Source organism: Diaporthe amygdali (genome assembly GCF_026229845.1).
Source record: "Diaporthe amygdali strain CAA958 chromosome Unknown NODE_52_length_282706_cov_64_790073, whole genome shotgun sequence".
In the NCBI taxonomy this organism is placed as follows: Eukaryota; Fungi; Ascomycota; class Sordariomycetes; order Diaporthales; family Diaporthaceae; genus Diaporthe; species Diaporthe amygdali.
Window position 1 is genome coordinate 170,512 of NW_026517072.1, and position 18,869 is coordinate 189,380.

General features: G+C 54.2%; 4 protein-coding genes across 4 annotated transcripts; 2 read left to right on the plus strand and 2 right to left on the minus strand.

Annotated features, from left to right (window-relative positions):
- Positions 1 to 307: 307 nt before the first annotated feature.
- Positions 308 to 1,718, minus strand: J7T55_011076 (uncharacterized protein; the record flags this gene model as incomplete). Its single annotated transcript, XM_053135191.1, has 3 exons — positions 308 to 1,396; positions 1,472 to 1,576; positions 1,650 to 1,718. 3 exons carry the CDS (start codon positions 1,716 to 1,718, stop codon positions 308 to 310), a joined length of 1,263 nt encoding a protein of 420 aa, XP_052987144.1.
- A 3,750-nt stretch (positions 1,719 to 5,468) lies between these two features.
- Positions 5,469 to 9,936, plus strand: J7T55_011077 (uncharacterized protein; the record flags this gene model as incomplete). Its single annotated transcript, XM_053135193.1, has 4 exons — positions 5,469 to 5,863; positions 6,034 to 6,282; positions 6,590 to 9,121; positions 9,837 to 9,936. 4 exons carry the CDS (start codon positions 5,469 to 5,471, stop codon positions 9,934 to 9,936), a joined length of 3,276 nt encoding a protein of 1,091 aa, XP_052987145.1.
- Positions 9,937 to 11,404: 1,468 nt separating this feature from the next.
- J7T55_011078 (uncharacterized protein) lies at positions 11,405 to 12,376 on the plus strand (the record flags this gene model as incomplete). Its single annotated transcript, XM_053135194.1, has 2 exons — positions 11,405 to 12,185; positions 12,240 to 12,376. The coding sequence occupies 2 exons, from the start codon at positions 11,405 to 11,407 to the stop codon at positions 12,374 to 12,376; spliced, it is 918 nt and encodes a 305-aa protein (XP_052987146.1).
- Positions 12,377 to 15,644: 3,268 nt separating this feature from the next.
- J7T55_011079 (uncharacterized protein) lies at positions 15,645 to 17,630 on the minus strand (the record flags this gene model as incomplete). The annotated part of the gene is made up of 3 exons (XM_053135195.1): positions 15,645 to 15,848; positions 15,939 to 16,889; positions 16,950 to 17,630. 3 exons carry the CDS (start codon positions 17,628 to 17,630, stop codon positions 15,645 to 15,647), a joined length of 1,836 nt encoding a protein of 611 aa, XP_052987147.1.
- Positions 17,631 to 18,869: the final 1,239 nt, after the last annotated feature.

The following is an 18,869-nucleotide window of genomic DNA, read 5'->3' on the forward strand; positions in this document are numbered from 1 at the left end:
CTGCATTGGCGGCTAGGACAGACGTGCTGACGATTGCGAGATCGGGCCAAGATATGAGTCCCTCGTCCATGACGGTTCGTCCCCACCTTATGGAAGAACAGGTGCTTATGATCAAAATTAGCCCCGTTATTAATACTTTACCCGTGCAAAGATATCAAAAATGATTCAATAGCTGAGCCTGCCCACCTAGATAGATAAATCGGAATACATTCTTCTGGGTGTCCAAAGTTCTGCACGCAAAACCTGATTCTCGAAGGGAGCCAGTTGGTTCAAATAATGTGACTCTTATACTTAACTGCAATTCATGCTATCCTCTATCAGAATTTTGTTGGCTTGGGCCAGTGTGAGGATTCGTGCTCTGCTGCGGCAGGACGCTTTCTTCTACAGTGAATTCTAGCTCCTGGCGGTGAGCATGGGTCTTCTCAGTAGGTTGTTCAGCGACATGCTGCCCAGTGACAGGTTGTACAGCAGCAGTTGCTTCCATCTCTTCATTTGGAACTGACGCCCCGGCCGCTTCAGGGTCTACCTCTGCAGCTCTGGTCCTGGTGGTCAATATGTTCGACTTCACACTGGACTTGATCGACAAAAAGGAGCTGGTCAACAAACTGCTTCCGAAGAACCAGCTATCCCTCAGTCTCCATCTTCGCCTCCTTTCCATTACTGCAATCTCCTGCTCTGCACCACGTTGTTGTTCATCCACCTCTCTAGGAACGTAAACACCTCGTTTCCAGAAGCCCGGCCGGAACAATGGGCTCAGCACTGGGGCAGTGACGGCGAGCAGCGCAATGACCGTCTCCCGATAGCCCCAGAGGTTGATGTTGAGGACACTTGGCGTGCCAGTAAGGGTCAAAGCAACGCGGATGATAGCGGCGGAGATGACGAACAACCCGCCGCACAACAGCAAGGTGACGCCAACACGCTTCCATAGCGGAACCCGTAGATGCCAAATCATGGGCGCAGGTATGGTCAGTATGGCCACGTCGGTGGCGATATTCAGAGCCGCCAGGGCCTTGAAGTTCTGAGCACGGAAGATGCACTCCTCCCCCGGCAGCGGACGGATGGTCCAGTTGTTGTGGAACGGCCTGCAGGTCGAGCTCACGGCTATGATGAGGGTGGCCCAGGTGACGCCGCAGAACACAAATAGTAAGTTAAGGGTTCGTTCTTTTGTCAGTCCCAGGGTAAGACGACGGTAGAAGAACAGGATGCAAAACTTTAGGACCCAGACAAAGCCTGGGTACGTGTACCACGTTACGAATTCCATCTTGCTGCCCCTTTCGAGGATGCGGATGTCTGCGTCGCTGAGTGAGTCGACCTGGTCGGGTGTCACGTCGATGTTCCCTCCGGCGTAGTAGGCGAAGTAGCCCATGGTGGTATCGACGGTGTACAGACAGAGGGACTATGTAGTTGTGGGAGAAAATGTCAATACAGTTGCGTATTCGAATTTTTTTCGAGGCAGGGTGAGATGACATACGACGATAGACAAGTAATCATCACCCTGATAACCTCGTAGGCCTACTGTGCGAAGCCTCACAGCGTGACGGAGAATGAGAATCAAGGTGCCGAGCACATACCAGGCCTGTCCGCGCGTCAGTTACCTTCGCCGACTGAAAGTTTGGCGTGCTCTAGTCTCCTCATGTCGCAAAGCTTACCCATATCTCCGGTACGTATGCCTCATTTGTCTCCAGCCTTACGGCCGAGCTCGGGTGTGGTGGCCCCATCGCCTCTTGAAAGACTCGGTCCGACGGGCAAAATGGGCCATGAAATAATACTCTAACTTCTCAAGGAATATCAGGAACAGAAAAGGGCCGTATTGGGGGCTGTTAAGGGCTAGCTGTGCTGATCTCTTAGGAATGAGCAAGAAGTCCTTCCCCTCAGGCCATCGATATTTTCATGCCCGACGACTGTGAACATGCAACAAGGATGGCTACAAGGCATCCCGAAAAGCTAATAGGCGTATCCACATGTCGTCCCGTAGATAGAGCTCCGATGCGTCGCTGTGAATGCACCAGGACACCGCCCTCGAGTGGCCTGGACCTCATCGTTGACTCGGTCACCCACACGGCAAGTTGGCAACCCCCTCAGCCAATGCGAGTTCGCAGGCCAGGCATACCCATGGACTGTGCAAAGCTTAAGTAACGGCTATGAGGCTCTGCTATTTCAGTGGTGGGTGATTATGCCCTCCAGAAACCTCTTTAGCTCGAAGAGATTTCTCCTCACAGGGTAGACCTCGAGATCTGGGACGGGAGCACACACGCGGAGCAGAAGCTCTCGGTACACGTGCAATTATGCACAACTGCAGCCGCCAATCCTTAGGGACTGCAGACCGCCTAGACATTTATGCGGAAGGATAGTTGTCTCCTTGCCTTGCGAAGCCGGCTTTGTACCTTGGCATATACGTACCTAGGTAGCCAGGCTGTGTGGCCGCGTTGCTCTCGACTGCATCACCTCAGAACGAATCGTACACAGCACCGTGTTGTGCAAGTGAGGCATGTCTGCAATTCGCGCTGTTCGAGTTGTCCATTCTTCTGCTTCTCCCAACATTCCTGGGCATTTTGTTTATCACTCGATGCGTCAAGTACAATATCATCAACGTGGAAAGATCGCACGCTACAAAGAGCAAAGTTCGCCATGGAGAGGTCATGTTCTCGATGGAGTACTGCTCTCCTCGGGATCTCGGGCTCTCCTTCAACCCCCCGCTTCCCGTCGATTGAGGTCAAGGTTTCCAGATCACGTTATACTGGACGCACGGCATTCTCGCCGGTGAGGGGTTGACTAATGACGGATACATAGTAGTGAGGCTGCAGTACTCATTTTGACAGAGACCACCGTCTCAGTGCACGTCTCGGGCAGGAAAATGACTATAGAAAGCCAGGTTGCAGAGTCGCTTTTTTTTTTTTCATTGCGCATTGAAAAGAAGATCATCGTACCGTCGGAGCTGGACTGATCCTCCATTAAATGCACAATTTTTGCAGACTCAGATACACTATGATGCACATCTGTAGGTAGGGAGAAAGTTGTCGGGAATTTACGCCCTGTTCGAGCATCAGCATGGTGGTTTGTTCGTTGGGCATCTTCCGGCGAGGACTCCGGTCCCGTGTCCGTTTCCATATCCGCAGCCGCCCCCAAACCCCCTCGGAGGCTTGAAGAGGCTGGCAAGGGGGCAGGGTCTGGGCAGAGAAGCCACAGCCCGAACCCTGATCGCACGGAGTCAAATATGCACGCCGTCTGACAGACAGCATGCGCGCGATTTAAGGTTGGGGGAACAAGATTGCAGTGGTTTTGTGGTTGGTGGGCCCCTGGAATTGGACCCTGGGACCCCTAGGCTCTGCAGGCATCGCCCCAGTAGGCGCCTGATTTACATGAGACCACCTCATTGTGTGCCTGGTGACTGCCAAGGTTGCCTCCAAAAAAAAAGTCAACCCCGATGTTGGTGCTGCTGTTGATATTATTGACGTGGTTGGTGTTGATGCCATCAGTACCGTTGTTGTCAGGTACAACGTGCTTGACTAGACCGCGGTCAAATCAGAGCGGGAGATGACAAGGGAAGACACAGAGAGAGTCATTGAGTGGCGAGTGCGATAGGACAAAGCCCCCAAGGTCAACCTCGGCTGCCTCCTGTAGATGGACTGGGATGGACTGGGAGAACGCAGCATTCGGAAGGGCAGTGGTAGACTCAGTGTCCAGCGAGATTAGACACAGTCGACTCGCCAGGAACAGCTCGCAGTGTTTTGTGTTTAACGAGCGCGTCACGCCGGCCAGCCACCAGGGCGCTTGGGCTTGGGCTTGGGCCTAAGCCTGGGAACCACGAGTCCCAAGTCCAAGGGACAGACGCGCCCTGGTTGTTGAGGTGTTTGTTTGCATGCGGCTGGGATGAACGCCACCCCACAGACCTGCGAACCCATCAATATGTATCGTATCACATTAACAACGACGCGTGTGGGACCCAGTTCCACGAACCAACTGCACTTTCTTCTCTGCTGGTGAAGACTGCGTGCGTCTCAGCCCTACAACGGGTGAGATGTGTGGGTGAGTGTGAGTGCCTGTCGCCTGTGTTTGGTGTGTCTGATGTAAATGGGGGAATTCAGTGTCTGGCAACGGGACATCGACAGCCAGTCATCACGCAGCATCAGTACATGGGCAAGACACAGCAGCAAGCATCCTCACCCTTGTAGAATGCCCGGATAGCCAGCCAGCCAGACGTCTGGACTGGCAGACGGTGATGTGACGGTGATGTGAGGCGATACTGGTATTGGGTTGTGTTATGTTCTGTGGTATTTTGTTATTCTTTGAGTGGCACTGTATTGAATGTCCAGACGAGTCCCTGACCAGCCAAGGTTGCATTCTGCCGTCTAGATCTGGACGGATTGCAGACGGATGACCATCCATCCATCCTGCAGCTGCACGCATCTGTGGCGGATTGGCTTTTTTTGCCCTTCTTCCTCCCTCTTCCAACTTCGGATGAACACTACCCACCGACTGACTGGCTGATGATTGTCCCTGTCCGAGGTTGAGGCTGTCGACAATACACACGATCGTTGCTTGCTTTGGGGTACTTCGTCTCGTATGCGTCGCCGAATCAAGCACATTAATCCCAGCAATCGATCGATCAATCAATCAATCAATCATTCAATCAATCTGTCAATCAATAATCACTTATTCATTCGTTCAATCTGCCACTTCTGTGCAGTCCACATTTTCAGCTGACCACAGACGTTCAGCCAGACAGTCAAATCACCGCTTGGCCCACCTCGTTCATTTCAGGCCAAATCAGGTCAATCTTGTTCCCGAGCATCTCTCAGACTTCGCGCTCCCAGACCAGCCAGAACCAGCCAAACCAGTCCACAACCGTCTGGACTCGACCTCGTCTTGGCCAGATTTCGTCTGATCTTTCTCACCACAACAGCAGTCTAGCAGTCCAGGCAGGCTAGCACGAGCCCCTCCGTCCCACTTTGCGCACCCGCCCCAAGGGCACCCACTCGGTCCACTCCCACCCCGCCCACATCCGATCTCCGGGTTTCATAGCTCGCCGAGGGTGAGATTACACAGGTGACAGGGCAAAGACGCGCAGAGAAAAACGAAAGAGGGGACGACAGAGGAGGGCAGAGCCTGTACATGATCCGAGCGACGATCAGACAGACAGCCGACAGTCTGGCAGGCAGCTGAAAACACCACAAGAGAACCGAAACGGCCGGGAGAGGCCCAAAGGGAAAGCCGCCGCCCTCTCGACTGTCAGTGTCAGTCCCTGGAGGATCGCCGCCTAGCTGCGTCAGAACAAAAAAAAAAGAGAGACAGACCACACACCACACACCACAAGTACATGCCTGCGTGCTAAGAAACCAGGGACAGTGCAGCAGCCACCGCAGCCTAACCACCTGGCGCATTAACTCGACTCACGGGCCAGAGGGGGGCTCCCTTCATTTCCATCACTGCGGTTGCGCCGGTCTGGGCGCAGCAGCAGCAGCGCAACAATGTGGGACCGCTTCAGGTCGGGAACGGGCACGGGAGGGGCGCCTGGTAATGCTCAAGGCCCTGGGTATGGTCATGGTCATGATCCCTCCTCAAGCTCGAGGAAACAACAGCAGCAGCAGCGATCGAACCTGTCCTCTAATAATAGTTACTACTCCAACGACACCAACTCCAACAGCTCCAACAGCTGGCAGCCACGTTCCTCAGTCATCGCCCAGCGTCAGCGTCAGCAGCAGCAACAGCAACAATCACAACCACAACACTACCCACACCAACACCAGAACCAACGATCAGCCTCGGTCGACAACTACCCCGGCGGCGGCAGTACTGGTGGCTACGGGGGCTATCAGTACAGCATCAAGGGCGGCCCTCCTCCTCCAAGGCCACTCAGGGACTTGTGGGTGCATCCTTTCCTCCTTGCTCCCGAGCATTAATTTGTGTACTGGCCTGCGCCTGGTCGCGCGTAGCATTCGACCTCCAAGTAGACACAAGCTGGCAGATGGCCGTTTATGCAATGTCTTAAACACAGACAGATACACCAAGCTAACACGCCACGTGCAATTCCAGCGAAGTTCCACCACCAGTCCAACCTCCTGCCCGCCAACAGACCTTCCCTCCACAACAGCTAAACCCGCGACAAGACCCTCGCGACTCCATCGCCGGCCGCCCAACCTCGTCGGTTTATTCCCAACCCTCGCCTCTGCATACAAGCTTTGCGCCTCAGCGCGACCGCGTCAACGTCTCGCGAAAGCAACCCGACGGGTTTGAGGACGTCTCTCCCCCGAGCTCGCCCGAATTGTTATCTCCCGGAAATGTGTACGTCCAATCCCTCGTCGCTGCACACAATACAACAGCCACAAGTGGTGGGGATGGCACGGCATTGAAAACCAAATACATGGGCTTGTCTACGCACTTCGAGTTCCCCTCTTGGTGCGACGGCAGGCGGCAGAATTGGTCACGGGCTGAGGACGGCTTGAGACTGGCCTTTCTGCATCACGGCCGGTCTCCGGGCCCTGCGACGCCACACCCTGCTATCTCCTGCCTGCCTCCTGCCCTGCTTCTTGCTTACAATTACCTGATTTCTGCCCTTGTGGAGTTGCTGACAAGTTTCGCATGCATATAGGCGCAACCTCGACATCTCCCCCATAGACGAAGAGGACGACCCCTCCTACCCCCAGCCTTTGCCCAAGATGTCTGCTGTCAGCGCCCTCCCCTCCCAGCAACGGGTCGCCAGCCGGCAAGGCGACACGCCCTCTCCAAATGCTAGATCCAACATCCCCATGATGCGTCGCGAGAAGAGGCAACAAAGAGACGCGGCTGCGGGTCGGCTGCGGGCATCCCCCAGCCAGGATGCGCTGCGGGACACACCACCACGAGAGCAAAGTTTACGACCCATGGACAGCAGAGAAAGGCTACGACAGCCATCGCCCGTGCCACAGTCCCTGAAGGCCATGGACAGCAAAGAGCGACTACGCCAACCCACCGTGGACTACAGCCAGAAGCCAGGGAGTAGCAACGGCAGGCCACGTGGCGAGAAGAATCCCCGTTGGGACCCGATGACGGGCGAGATCGCCATGAACAACGAGAAGTCCAAGCCATCACAAGTCAAGCCACTCGAGTTCGCACGAGGCTTTGGGCTCGGCATAACCTCTCCGACGGCAGCAGAACGGGGGACGGCCACCTCGCCCGTGCCCCCAAAGAGCGCTTCCGGTATGGGCGATCGCATGAGGCTGATGGGCTCGAGAATGGGAGTCGGTTCCGGGCCCAAGCAGCAGCAGCAGCAGCAGCAGCAGCCCGAAAGCAATACTGACCCCGCTGCGGCAGCATTTTCGTCCAACAGGCCGGGCTGGCGTGGCGCGTCCGGACGAACCGCCATCGTCGAACCGGTCAAGGACAACCCAGAAGTGGCACCCCTCAAGATCCCACCACGAAGCGACAAGCGAAGCTCGCCGCGACCGTACGGAGGCCCCAGTCCCAGCCCCAGCCCGAGTCCCGGGCCCGGCCTCAGCCCAGGCGGGGTCGGTAGCGGCGATGCTGCCATGTCCAGCCCACCTATAAGTCCTGAAACCCAAGTGAGGGAGCAGAGCCAGAAGCAGCAAATGGGAGGCGGCAGCGGTGCAGGGAAGGGCCCGCTGCTGAGCCCGAGCAGTCTAGGGGGCACCATGGCCAACACCATCCGAAGAATCATCCCGTCTTCGCAGCGTCTCCCTAGTGGAGCGGGAGCGGGAAGTGGAAATGCGACTGCAACTGGAACCAGTGCGAGTGTCAGCCTGCAGGGCTATCCCAGCCCACCGCTCTCTAGCAGCCCAACCCACCTGGCGGGGCTGGGCACGCTGGGCCAGCAATCTGCACCTGTCAATGCCAACGGCGGAGCTAATCATGCAGCCACTGTAAAGATAGACTCTGATGCGGCCGGGATCGACACGCAGCACCCTGCTGACACCTCCTATCACTCACCGACGGCCTCCGCGTCACCACCACCACCACCATCATCATCATCACCACCACCGCCGCCACACCATCAACAACAACCACGGCCGTCGTCGCCGTCATTTTCCTCCGCAGAGCCCTCCCCGACTGCATCCCAGGCACCGATCCGAAGGAAGCAGGTGGGCAGCGGTGGGCCTCCCTCTGCACACTTGCAACCAGGCCGCGGCGCACATCATCAGCCTAAGGAGTCGTTTGCGTCGTCCGTCTACTCGCAGCAGACCGAGGACGCCGCTCCGGCTCAGCAGTATCCAACCGACCAGGAAACACCTCCCAGGCCGGCGCCGATCATCGACACCAGAAACCTTCCTGGTGCAGGCAACGACGACTCGCCCTACGTGCAGCCGCCCTCGCGTTTCAGCGTCACCACTTACGCGACCTCGGCACACACCTCGACTCCTCGCGAATCCCTTGAGCAGTTCGACCGCAATTACTACAACGACGCCGATGCCCCCCCGCTGCCAACTCCTCCCAAGGACTACCCTATGACGTCCTACCTCGACAACGAGATCCCCAGAAGCAAACAACCAAAAGGCGCCAGCGTCATGGACCGCAGCCGGCCCAAAACCCGCAACGGCAACGGTGCTTGGGATGATGACCACGACGCCGCCCCTGTCAAGATCAGCCTCAGTCAACCTTGGATGTCAACGGCTGGTGCCAATAGTGCCGGCATCAACGCACAAAATTCGCCGCCGCGAGCCAGGAAGGAGGCGCCCAGAGGCCCACGCGAGCAGGCCGGAAAGGAGAACCGAGGACTTCTCGCCGTCGCCCTCAAGAACGACTCGACCAACACATCACGCCCCGCCTCCATCTTGTCCGTCGACAAAGCCCTGCCCGCCGCCCCTCCCGAGCTGTCGGCCGAATCGACCCAAGACCGCGTTGCGATCCTCAACGCGCAGCTTCAGAGCCTGGGGAACAGGCGCATAAATATCAACAAGAGCATCAAGCAGATGACGGAGCTTATGCCGCAGGATAACTTGATGGCCACCCCCGAGGTCATGCGCAAGCGCGAGATGGAGAAGCGCAAGGTAGAGGACTTGCAGCAAGAGTTGGCCGACGTGCAGCGGGAGGAGCACGAGCTGGGCATGAAGCTGCACCGGGCGTACAAGAGGCTGGATCGGCAGGCGGACTACGAGCCTACCACGCTCTGGGTCAGGCGCGCGACGGGGTGAGTGGAGGGTTTGCTTTTGAACCATACTCTTCTTTTGACTCTTGTTTGCTTTTCGTTTTGCTCATTCACCATTGCACTTCCCCTTTAATGTTGAGCGGCAGCGCCACGATACCTCATCTGCGGAAGAACGGCGGGAATACGGATATTATCACACTCGAAGAACCATAACTGTCCATATCATGTTTACGAGATACTGTACAATACCACCAACCGCACGGGCTCAGCAACCCGTAGTAGGCTTTACCACTTACCAGCCTACCTTTCCCTGCACACCATCCACCCATCCACACTTCCATCTGTCCCCTGTGATATGTGATCGGGATGGCCAAACCGTGATATCCATGCCGTGTCCAGACGCCCGCCACCTACTATCAGCGTATGCTCCTCCATACCAGGGTCAGCATATCGTAGAGTATACCGTCTCGCTCGGCCTTGCTCGCCGGCGCCCGCCGGAATACATGTCGTGCCCTGTCACTGGCCTGATCATACCAAACTTTATTACAAGCCCCTATCCCTACTTTCAATCCAAGCAGCACACGGACACCTTCAACCCCCTTTCTCACGGCATTGCACGACTCTCTCCTTATCTACGTACTCATTCCCCCTGTTATGCCAAGCCGGTTCCATTGGCTACTCCTGTCAACTGAGCCCCCGAGAATCTTAAACTCGGGGCAGCAAATGAAATCATACAAGCTGACCACCTCCCATTTAGTTCCCTATCTAGCGACCTCATCATTTCCGCCTTGACGGGCTTGGTTGTCTGCGTGCTCCTGGCGTTCTACTTCCGCCAGGCGTCTGCGCGGGATTCATGAGCCACAGAAACTCGATTCGTCAATGGTCGTGCGCGATGTCTGAGCGAATGAGCGATTGGGGGGGGGGGGGTCCCACCGACCCTAGGCGCCGTGGACGACGTTCTGTACTCCTGATGAGGTTTTGTTTTACAGTCTCGTCATGCATGCTTGTACGTCTTGCTTTCTATCTTTGCTTCTCTTTTTGTATTGTCTATTTATATTCGTTTTTGTCCTCTATATCAACGTTGTAATTTCATTTGCGCCTTTTCCTTTTTTTTTTCTTCTTGTATTAGTATTTACCCTTGGTCGCTTCGCATTGAACTTAGGACTATGTAATAAGTGGAAACGAGCACGGCAGGTTGCTCATGTGTATATATACCCTCACCCCTTACTCATCCCGATCATGTCTTTTGTTTCTATGTATTGATAAAACAATTTCTTGGTGGTATTATCGGCTTCGCAGATGTCTTATTGCAGTTCCCCGGAAGTCAGCATCTTGCTTTGGAAATGGGGTGGCTGCACCATGTGGGATCATAATTCTTGGACGGTATTTTGGGTGGCTCGCTCATAGACTCTCATGTAGCCTATTTGTATTGTGTAAGTGATGGCGATGGGAAGAATCTTAGGGGATAGGCATAGGAAAATAGTGGCATTGGCACAGCTTGTCAATCAATGAACATTTTGGGTCATGGCTGGATGCTGGCCCAGGACGCATGGTGGAAAGAACCGTGCCAGCTTCAAGCACCGCCATCAGGCTGCCTCACCAAATACGATTGTTTGTGAGATCCCACCCTACGTGGAGCCCACATGTGATCACCGCTGGCTGCTGTACCTGTGCCCTCCCGACAAGATGGCGATGCAACTAAGATCGGAAGCGGAGCCCACAAAGTGGGCACGATCGTGACATGTAACTTTGGGTCTTTGTTTTGACGTACATATCTCATTTTTGACCTCGTGATACATCAAAACATGCGGGAAATCGCGAAGCAGTAAGCGTCAGTTGCAATCTAGGACTTCAATATAAATACGTTGTAAAAACATAGGAAGACACAATGGAACACATATAGGTATACACCACTAGTGGCATAACGAAGAGAGACGTCTTCGTGATTAGAGGCCTCTCTACGCTGAGTTGAGTGGGACTGCATATCGCGGCTGCGAGCGAATAATGCAATACATCGTCCCCAGTTCCCCGCCAAGAGCAGCCCCTGTATCTCGACACGGTGAGGTCTTTTTCTCACGTATGGCTGCTGGTGGGCAGTGAAAAAGTGGGGTGGGAGGGTCTGAAAGCACGAGCCCAGCCAATATGCTGCGTCCACGAGCGTATTTGACTTTCTGTCCTTACGAGCTGTGACTGGCGAGGCCTCCCCATCCACCGTTGTCTTTGCCGTATTTATAGGCTGGCAAAAACACTCTCAGTGTCCTCGTATGTTTTGCAAGTTTTCTCCAATCACACATTTACCGCCATTTATCAAAAGCAACAGAAACCATGGATTTCATCAACAAGTTCAAGCATGGCGAGGAGCCGGAGCAGAAGCATGAATACACGGATAGTGCCGCCCAAACTGGGTCAACGCACGACCTTTCCAATACGGCTCCTCAGCACGACGCAGAAGAGCCCAAGAGGGACTTCATCGGCAAGCTTATCGGAGGCAGTGGACATCACGGCGGGAAGCACGAGTCGGGCGACAAGGACAAGGGCTTCTTTGACAAGCTCATCAGCAAAGAGGACCGGGAGAAAAAGAATCTTGAGCTCGAGAAGCGAGAACTGGAGCTGAATTATGAGCTCGAAAAGGTGCTAAAAGAGAAGAAGGATAACGAAACCTTCTTCGACAAGCTCAAGGACAAGTTTGACGGCGACATTGACAAGGAGAAGGTGGTGCAGCACGAGGCGAAGGAGGAGGATGACAAGCCCAGCTTCTTCGACAAGCTGACAGGGAAGGACGAGAGAGAGAAGAAGGCCGTCGAGCTCGACCGAAAGGAGGCTGAGATCAGAGCAGACCTGGAGAAGGTGAAGCATGACAAGAAGGAAAACCAGGACCTGCTGGAACGCATCAAAGACAAGCTGGACGGTGACGAGGACGAGGAGCAGGCGAAGCCGCACGAAAAGCCCAGCTTCCTCGACAAGATCACCGGCAAGGCCGAGGAGGAGGAGCGTCGACGCAAGGAAGAGGAGAACAAGAACGCATTCGAGAAGATGCACGACCGCATCAACGAGAACCTTGGTGGCGGGCGCAAGGCTGAAGAGAAGGAGGACTTCCTTGACAAGAGTAAGTGAAATTGTAGTCCTGTTTGCTTTGAATATCTACTCACCTGCAATGCAGCTATCGATGGGTTCCAAGAGCATGTCCTCCACAAGGGCGACCAAAGCCACGAGAGCGCTTTCGAGCAGGCCAAGGACGCGCAGATTGCACATGCCATTCGGAATCAATTGCACCTCAAGGACAAGGACAAGAAATAAGTCTAATGGCCGGTGTGCTTGACTTATGCGGATGGTCAGAGGACTCACTGCCGCTAACATACGCAAATGCATCAATGTCATTGCTACTGTGCTCAATGCTGTTCTAGAAAAGACCGAGATGTGACCAACTGAATATGATCATCCAAATTGCAACACCGAATCGACCTTGTAAGTATTCCCCACGTAGCAAATAGGGCAGAAATCTTTATGGATACTGCAGTGATGACCAAGTGTTCCCGAAAGTCACAAGAATCGGCTAAAACTTTGTGCATTTTGGAAGATACAGTCATTGCACACCTCTTCGTTATCCTAGTTACCCTCAGATTTATTAAATAGAAATCACAAAAAGACAGGTAAATCCACATTGGCGGCTCTTCTCTACCGAGACACGCCATTCATCAGACGCCAAACCACAGGTTCATAATCAAGATTTTCTGGGCCGGAATCTCAAAGCAAGTCCGAGGTGCTCGCACTCATCTCTGTTAAATGCGCAGTCTCCACCATCACGATCATGGTGTTGATATTATAGCACACATTGTCATGGCTCAACCTGCAGCACAGAGATTACTTATTGTCTCTTTATATGTAGCTAATGCACAGCAGCTGCCCCGCGATGAAACAGCATTGGCTCCGGCCCTATGCTTCCGGTTCCTGCAGATGCAGTCGGCAGCGGCAGACGCACGTTCCTGCATTGGTGGCATGGGAAGTCTGGATGCGAGGTTCGGTTCCCCGCGCCCCGGTCAGGCGTGCAGCCAGAGTTGTATTCCGGCACGCCAAGTCATTTCTGACATATTACTTATCCCCGGCTGCGTCGTACGGCACGGCACGGTGAAGAATCTCGTATCATGCTGATGCATGCCGGAAGACCTTGCTGACCATCTTAAAAAGGATGGCGGCCTTAGACGGGGCCGGAGAAAAAAATTGCTTGTTGCTTGTGTGCAATTAGGTAGAGGCGCAAACTGAATAAATGAATTTGGTTCTTCACAGTTGGTAGTGGTTCCTTGATACGAGCATCATAGTCACGAAAATGGAGAATAAAGGATGGCTTTCCAGCAATTTAGTGGGTAATTATGCTCGTATGATATTAGGTACGGTGAGGTGTAAACAAGCAAAGTCTAATGTGATGAGTGAACGCCCACTCTGAAAACCCAAAATGCCAACAATGCCCGCCGCTTTCCATCTCTAACAGTCTTATTAGTACATTAGCCGGCAGCCTTCTCGAGGCTTTCACAGGTTGCCCCGTGTTCTGTTATCTGCTTGGGTCGTCCTGGACCATCCGGTCCGTCTGGGGGGTATTGTGCCTTTTATCCGCAATGCGCCTTCTATCCCTGTTTATAACCTTTACTCTATTCCGAATCCTTGTCGCTGAAAACCTGAAACAAATGATAAAACCTCCGCAGAAATCAGCTTCCCCGTGAGAGGAAGAGCCATAGATGGTGAAAGCGCCGAGCGTGTTTGCGCATAGGCAAACATCGTAAATCAGCTGACCGTCATGTCGTGGTTGGGTTGGAGGCCCGAAAATGGAGCCCAGAAAAGGCAAGTTGCCTCCTTATTTGGGGTTGGGCTTGGGCCTGGGGTTGTTGGTGGCCGAGACGTCGTAAGCTCCTCGAGGCATTTTGGATGCAGAGCCAAGCGGGATAGCAAGGAAAGTAGGCACGACCTGAGCTGCGGCGGCGCGACGTGTGGAAGGTGTCTGAGTGTGAAGACACGTGGGTACAACGTGCCTTAAGAGACAGTTGTGGGTGGATCGATTCCCGGGTGTGGTGGGTGTGGGTGTGAGGGTGGATATTCGGGGCGGGCGGAAGATTTTTTTCCTGCCTGTTTGACTTCTTCTAGCGTCCTTCTGGAAGAGTGCGTGCGCAAGGATTGACCGGTGAAGGTTTAAAAATGCAGACAGAGACGGTGAGTGACAGACTTTGTCTCGAGAGGCTCGGCAAGGCAAAAAGAAACACTTGCGGACGAGGTGAAAGAGATAGAAGACACTGAAGCTGATGCTGAGCTGGGAATCTGGATCAACCGAGGAATCCGGACGGCCACGACCTTCATATACTTGTCGCAGACAAGTGGTGCAAAGAAGAAATTTTGAAGGGACAGGGCTTCCTTCACCGCGTCCCTATGGGCGGTGTATCGACTCGTGCGGTGTCGATGGCGTGGGAAGCGTTACAGGGGCCCAGTGCTCCACCTAGTCATGGAAGGTGAAATGGAAGGCATGCTCAGAGGTTCCAGCACACGAGGAAGCCATCCGATTCGGCGGCAGGGCTGAGAGACATGGGTACTCGCAGAACCTTGGGGCGTCAGAGACGGCTTGACGTGTGTCTACCGACAAGTGCGCACTTCCAGCAGACGGGAATCCGACCTGTTTCATGAACCGACAACTCGCGCGTTTGTTTCAACGCCGCGCACGTTCGTCTGGTCTGCATGAGCATGCCGGTGAGCCAGGTCCGTCAGCATCGCCAAAACTTGTCAATATCAAGACGAGGGCTTGAGGAAAATCGTCCGGGGCTGGGGCTGGAACACACACCGTAAAAGTTCGACCGGTGAGACAGGCAGACGGAGCATTCTCAACAGACAAAGGGCAGCATCAACATCCACAGAAGCTTTTTTTTTTTTCGGCGGCGAGGCCCTGGTTCGTCCGTTCCCGCCAGCTGGGTCCAAGGAAGCCACCCTGCCATGTGGCAAGTGGATCATGGCTTTCGTGCCGGGCGGGTCGGCGTGACGCATGGCTGGCATGGCAGCCATGGGCCATGGCTTGGGCGCCACCGATACTCTGACTCTTTGTGGGCAAATTTATGCATGGCCTGCCTATCTGGAACATGACATGATGAAAGTGCCCTGCGGGACACACATGGCGCATTATTGGCATGTATCAGCAGTTGCGGCTGCAGACTAGATATTCCAATGCAGATGCCCGCACTTCGTCAATGGGTCGGTGGTCCAATTAGCCGACCACACCCCTGAATCGATCACCGTTCATTTAGTCTTTGAGACATATGTCTATGCTCTAGACCTAATAGTCTTCGTCTGTGGAGGCGGTCTATTTGCACTCAGGTGTACGGGCCTATGTGGGCTCTTATTCAGCTCATTTCTTGATTGATGTCTGATTTCATCATCTCACCAAGAAGAAAGTTCACAGGAGGGGTAAGCAAAACCCAAAAATTAAAGAGAGAAAAAAAAAGACTATCAGTGCCAACAGGTCCCTTCGCCCAGGTGTCTCTCACACTCTGCAGCCAGTCAGACGTGCAGCAACAGGGATAAATTCTAGGGGCGGTCACCGCGCTGGGCTGAATGCTGCGTCTGACAGCCAACCAACACTCTGTGGCGGCGGCTTTTCACGCTGCACAGGCCACGGGTTCTTCTCACCGACAGATGACAAGATATTGGTGATACCCCGATGTCGCTCGCCGTCATTTGTCTCGGCCTTGGCTGAATCCGGTGGTTGTTCACGTGGCGACCGGTTCCAACTTCCTTCTTTCTACGGGGACACGGGGTCGCGAGGGCTCCAGTTGTTCGAGAAGCCTTCCCAGACCGATCAAAAGTACCCATCTTTTTCTGGAGCCCTCACCGAGTATGACGACCCCGGCTTGGCAGGGGTGCTCGTAACGGAAGTAAAGCTGTCCTCTTTGACAATCGTCACCACCCTATCCATCTGGATATTCATGCCCATGTCTGGTCGTCCGTTCCAGGGCTTGGTCCAGACTGACGACTGATCGTTGCTCGACTTGAGGTTGTCAGTCTCGTTCGTTCGATACAGGCGGTAAGTCTTCTCGTCATCTGGCCGAGCAAGGGTCTCCGAGTCTCGATCTTCCCAAACTCCACGAGGATCGCTCCGTGATCCGTTCCCAACCCCGGATCCACCCATCCCGAGAGGTTTACCAACTCGTGTCCACCATGGACGGCTTCTCCGTGCGGAGCCGTCGGGGCGACCGGTCTGCATATCGCTGGCGCCTTGGACCCACACGAAGTTTCCAAATCTGCGGTCTGAGGGTGTCCGCATGAAGTCGAACGTGTCTAGACCCAGCGCGTCTGCGTCCTCGAGGCGGCCGAAGACAATCGTGTGCCGCGTTGTCCCCCATAGAAGAACATCCAACCAGCCGTTGCTCACAATGAGTGCGCCGGCGACGCAAAAGAACGCAAGGGGCACGTCGATCCCTGTCATGGCTGCAATGCGGCCGATGGCCAACGGCATCGTGCACAGCACATAGATGAGAGGGTATATGAGAAAAGCCGGGTGGTGATCAGCGTTGATACGCGGGGGCGAGTCCGCGGATGATGTTTGGGAGGAAGAGAAGGACGACGACGACGACATTACGCTGAGCATCGATGTTTTATGCCTCAGTGGTGGCCTCGAATCCTGTCCTCTGTCCGGCGTTGCACCATCTCGCTTGTGGGCAAGCCGAGCTCGAAGCTTGAAGAAAATCAAGACGTAGAGCAACGATGTAAATACGATGGAGAGGAATATGTAGAGATAATGGGTGACAAGGCGGAGCCTCTCATATTCTTCATTGATCCAGCACTGTTGATTGCCTGTCAGCCTGTCACACGACCAGAGAATTGGTAGATGAGGCGAACTAACCCAGGCTGAAGCGCGCACGAAATAACCTCCAACCTCTTTCCCATTATTAGTAAAGACGATACCTGCAAACCCTATGCAGTAGACGAAAACCCAGGTCCCCACGATCCAGGCGTATAAAGCCCACTGGGGGGGCTTGTATTCTCGAACAACCGACATGTACGTGTGCAAGGCGATTGTGAAAATGAAGCAGCTGGATGCGAGGTCCCCATTGGAAATAAACAGTCCCTGAGTCCAGCAGGTTGGCGACCCCACCACGATCTCATCTCGTGCTACCCATACTGCATTCAGGAAGAAGGCGATAGCCTGGTGTAGGTCTGCCAAGAGAAGACTGTGGAAGAGGACCACAAATTGATTTGGCGGGGGATACTGCTGCGTCTCGCTAGCTGCAGTGGGTGAACGCACGTTCCGGCGTTTAGAGGCTGATGCCAAGGTTCCTTGCTCCAATACCAACTCCAGGTCCATCGAGATAGGTCGAGCATTGCTGGTCTGGTTTTCTTTGAGCGCCCTAGCCCTAGCCCTCCTTTTCTTCGTGCAGTACTGAAGTAATTTGAAAGAAAGATGCGAAAACAACCAAGACGAGGAAATCAAAGAGAGCGAGGCAAGCACAACCACCGCCCTGAGCCCGTGACGTAAGACCGGGGGTAGGACATCGAGACTGTTGCTCTCTGCCGGCAGACTCATAGTGACGATGAAGGGATCAATACGAGGCTACTTCGAGCCCCGTTGAGGTCCGGCTTGGGAAATCCTCGACCCAGAACTAGAGAAGTAGCAAAGAAAGAAAATGTCCATAACAAGAGGAATGATGCATCTTGCACATGGGTGTAATAGCCTTTTAGACTTGAACCTGCCGGCGTGACAGCGAGAAGCTTGTGCAGATTGGCGGCATGCACTGCGTCTCATAGGCTATTATTGCCCGTGTGAATTAAGCTATGTGGCGTCAGACGGCATGATCATGATAGCCTTACCTGGGCTTAATATGAATCCGACCTATGTAGACGGTCTATATCAGTTCTTGGCAAACAGCATGGGTCCAAAATGAGGCGCGCTCGCAGAACGAACACAACGGCTGCGTGACCCCGGCCAGCCCAATGCGCGAGTGTTTCTCCATAAATGCCTGAGTGTCCGAGCGGCCAAACGAAGGGCCTGCTGCCATTTCTGCCCTTCATGTATGTCGGTATTGCTCGTTTCACACTCGACTGCGCCCGTGAGGACTCGCTGTTAGTTTGTCGTAAAATGGCATCGGCGGCTCAGGGTATGACCGATGCTTTAACACACAAACTCGCCGTCCCTTCGCCCGCTCGGGACAATTTCAACTGGAAAAAACCAGACGAGGGCGACAATGACCGGTCTGTCCAGCTTTAGATGAACCTTCTTAGCCTCAAACACCGCCCCCAAAGGCCTGCAGACGCATGTAATGATCCTACATTGTTGCAGAAATCGGATGTATGGATGTATCGGAAGCAACCAGGGTTCGAGCTAGGTGTGGGCTGACCACAGACGCGTTGCTACGGTACTTAACCAGGTATGTATAAGAGACGACTCAGCGTCGGGCGCCGTGCCGAGCAGAATGGTGCATGTCTTCCAGCATCGCGGTGTCAGACGGTTACATCGGGTATGCAGGGATCCATCGGGCACTGACGTTTAAGATTTCCTTTCTGCCTCATCTATCTTCTGGTGTGCATGACAGTGTCTCGACTTTTGATGCGTTTTTGACCTTGAACCCGACATTGCTTGCAGTGGAGGTCCTCATGGAGGAAATTATGCTTTGTTCAAGGCTCCGCTAAATGTTGTTGAAGCTCAAGCATTCGGGCATCCGCCCCTTTATTCTGCCGAACGCCCTTCATTCCAAATATAGATGCACGGTGATATTGGTGTGAATCTTAAACCCGCCCTGCTAGGCCCCTAAGAGCCACGCCGCTA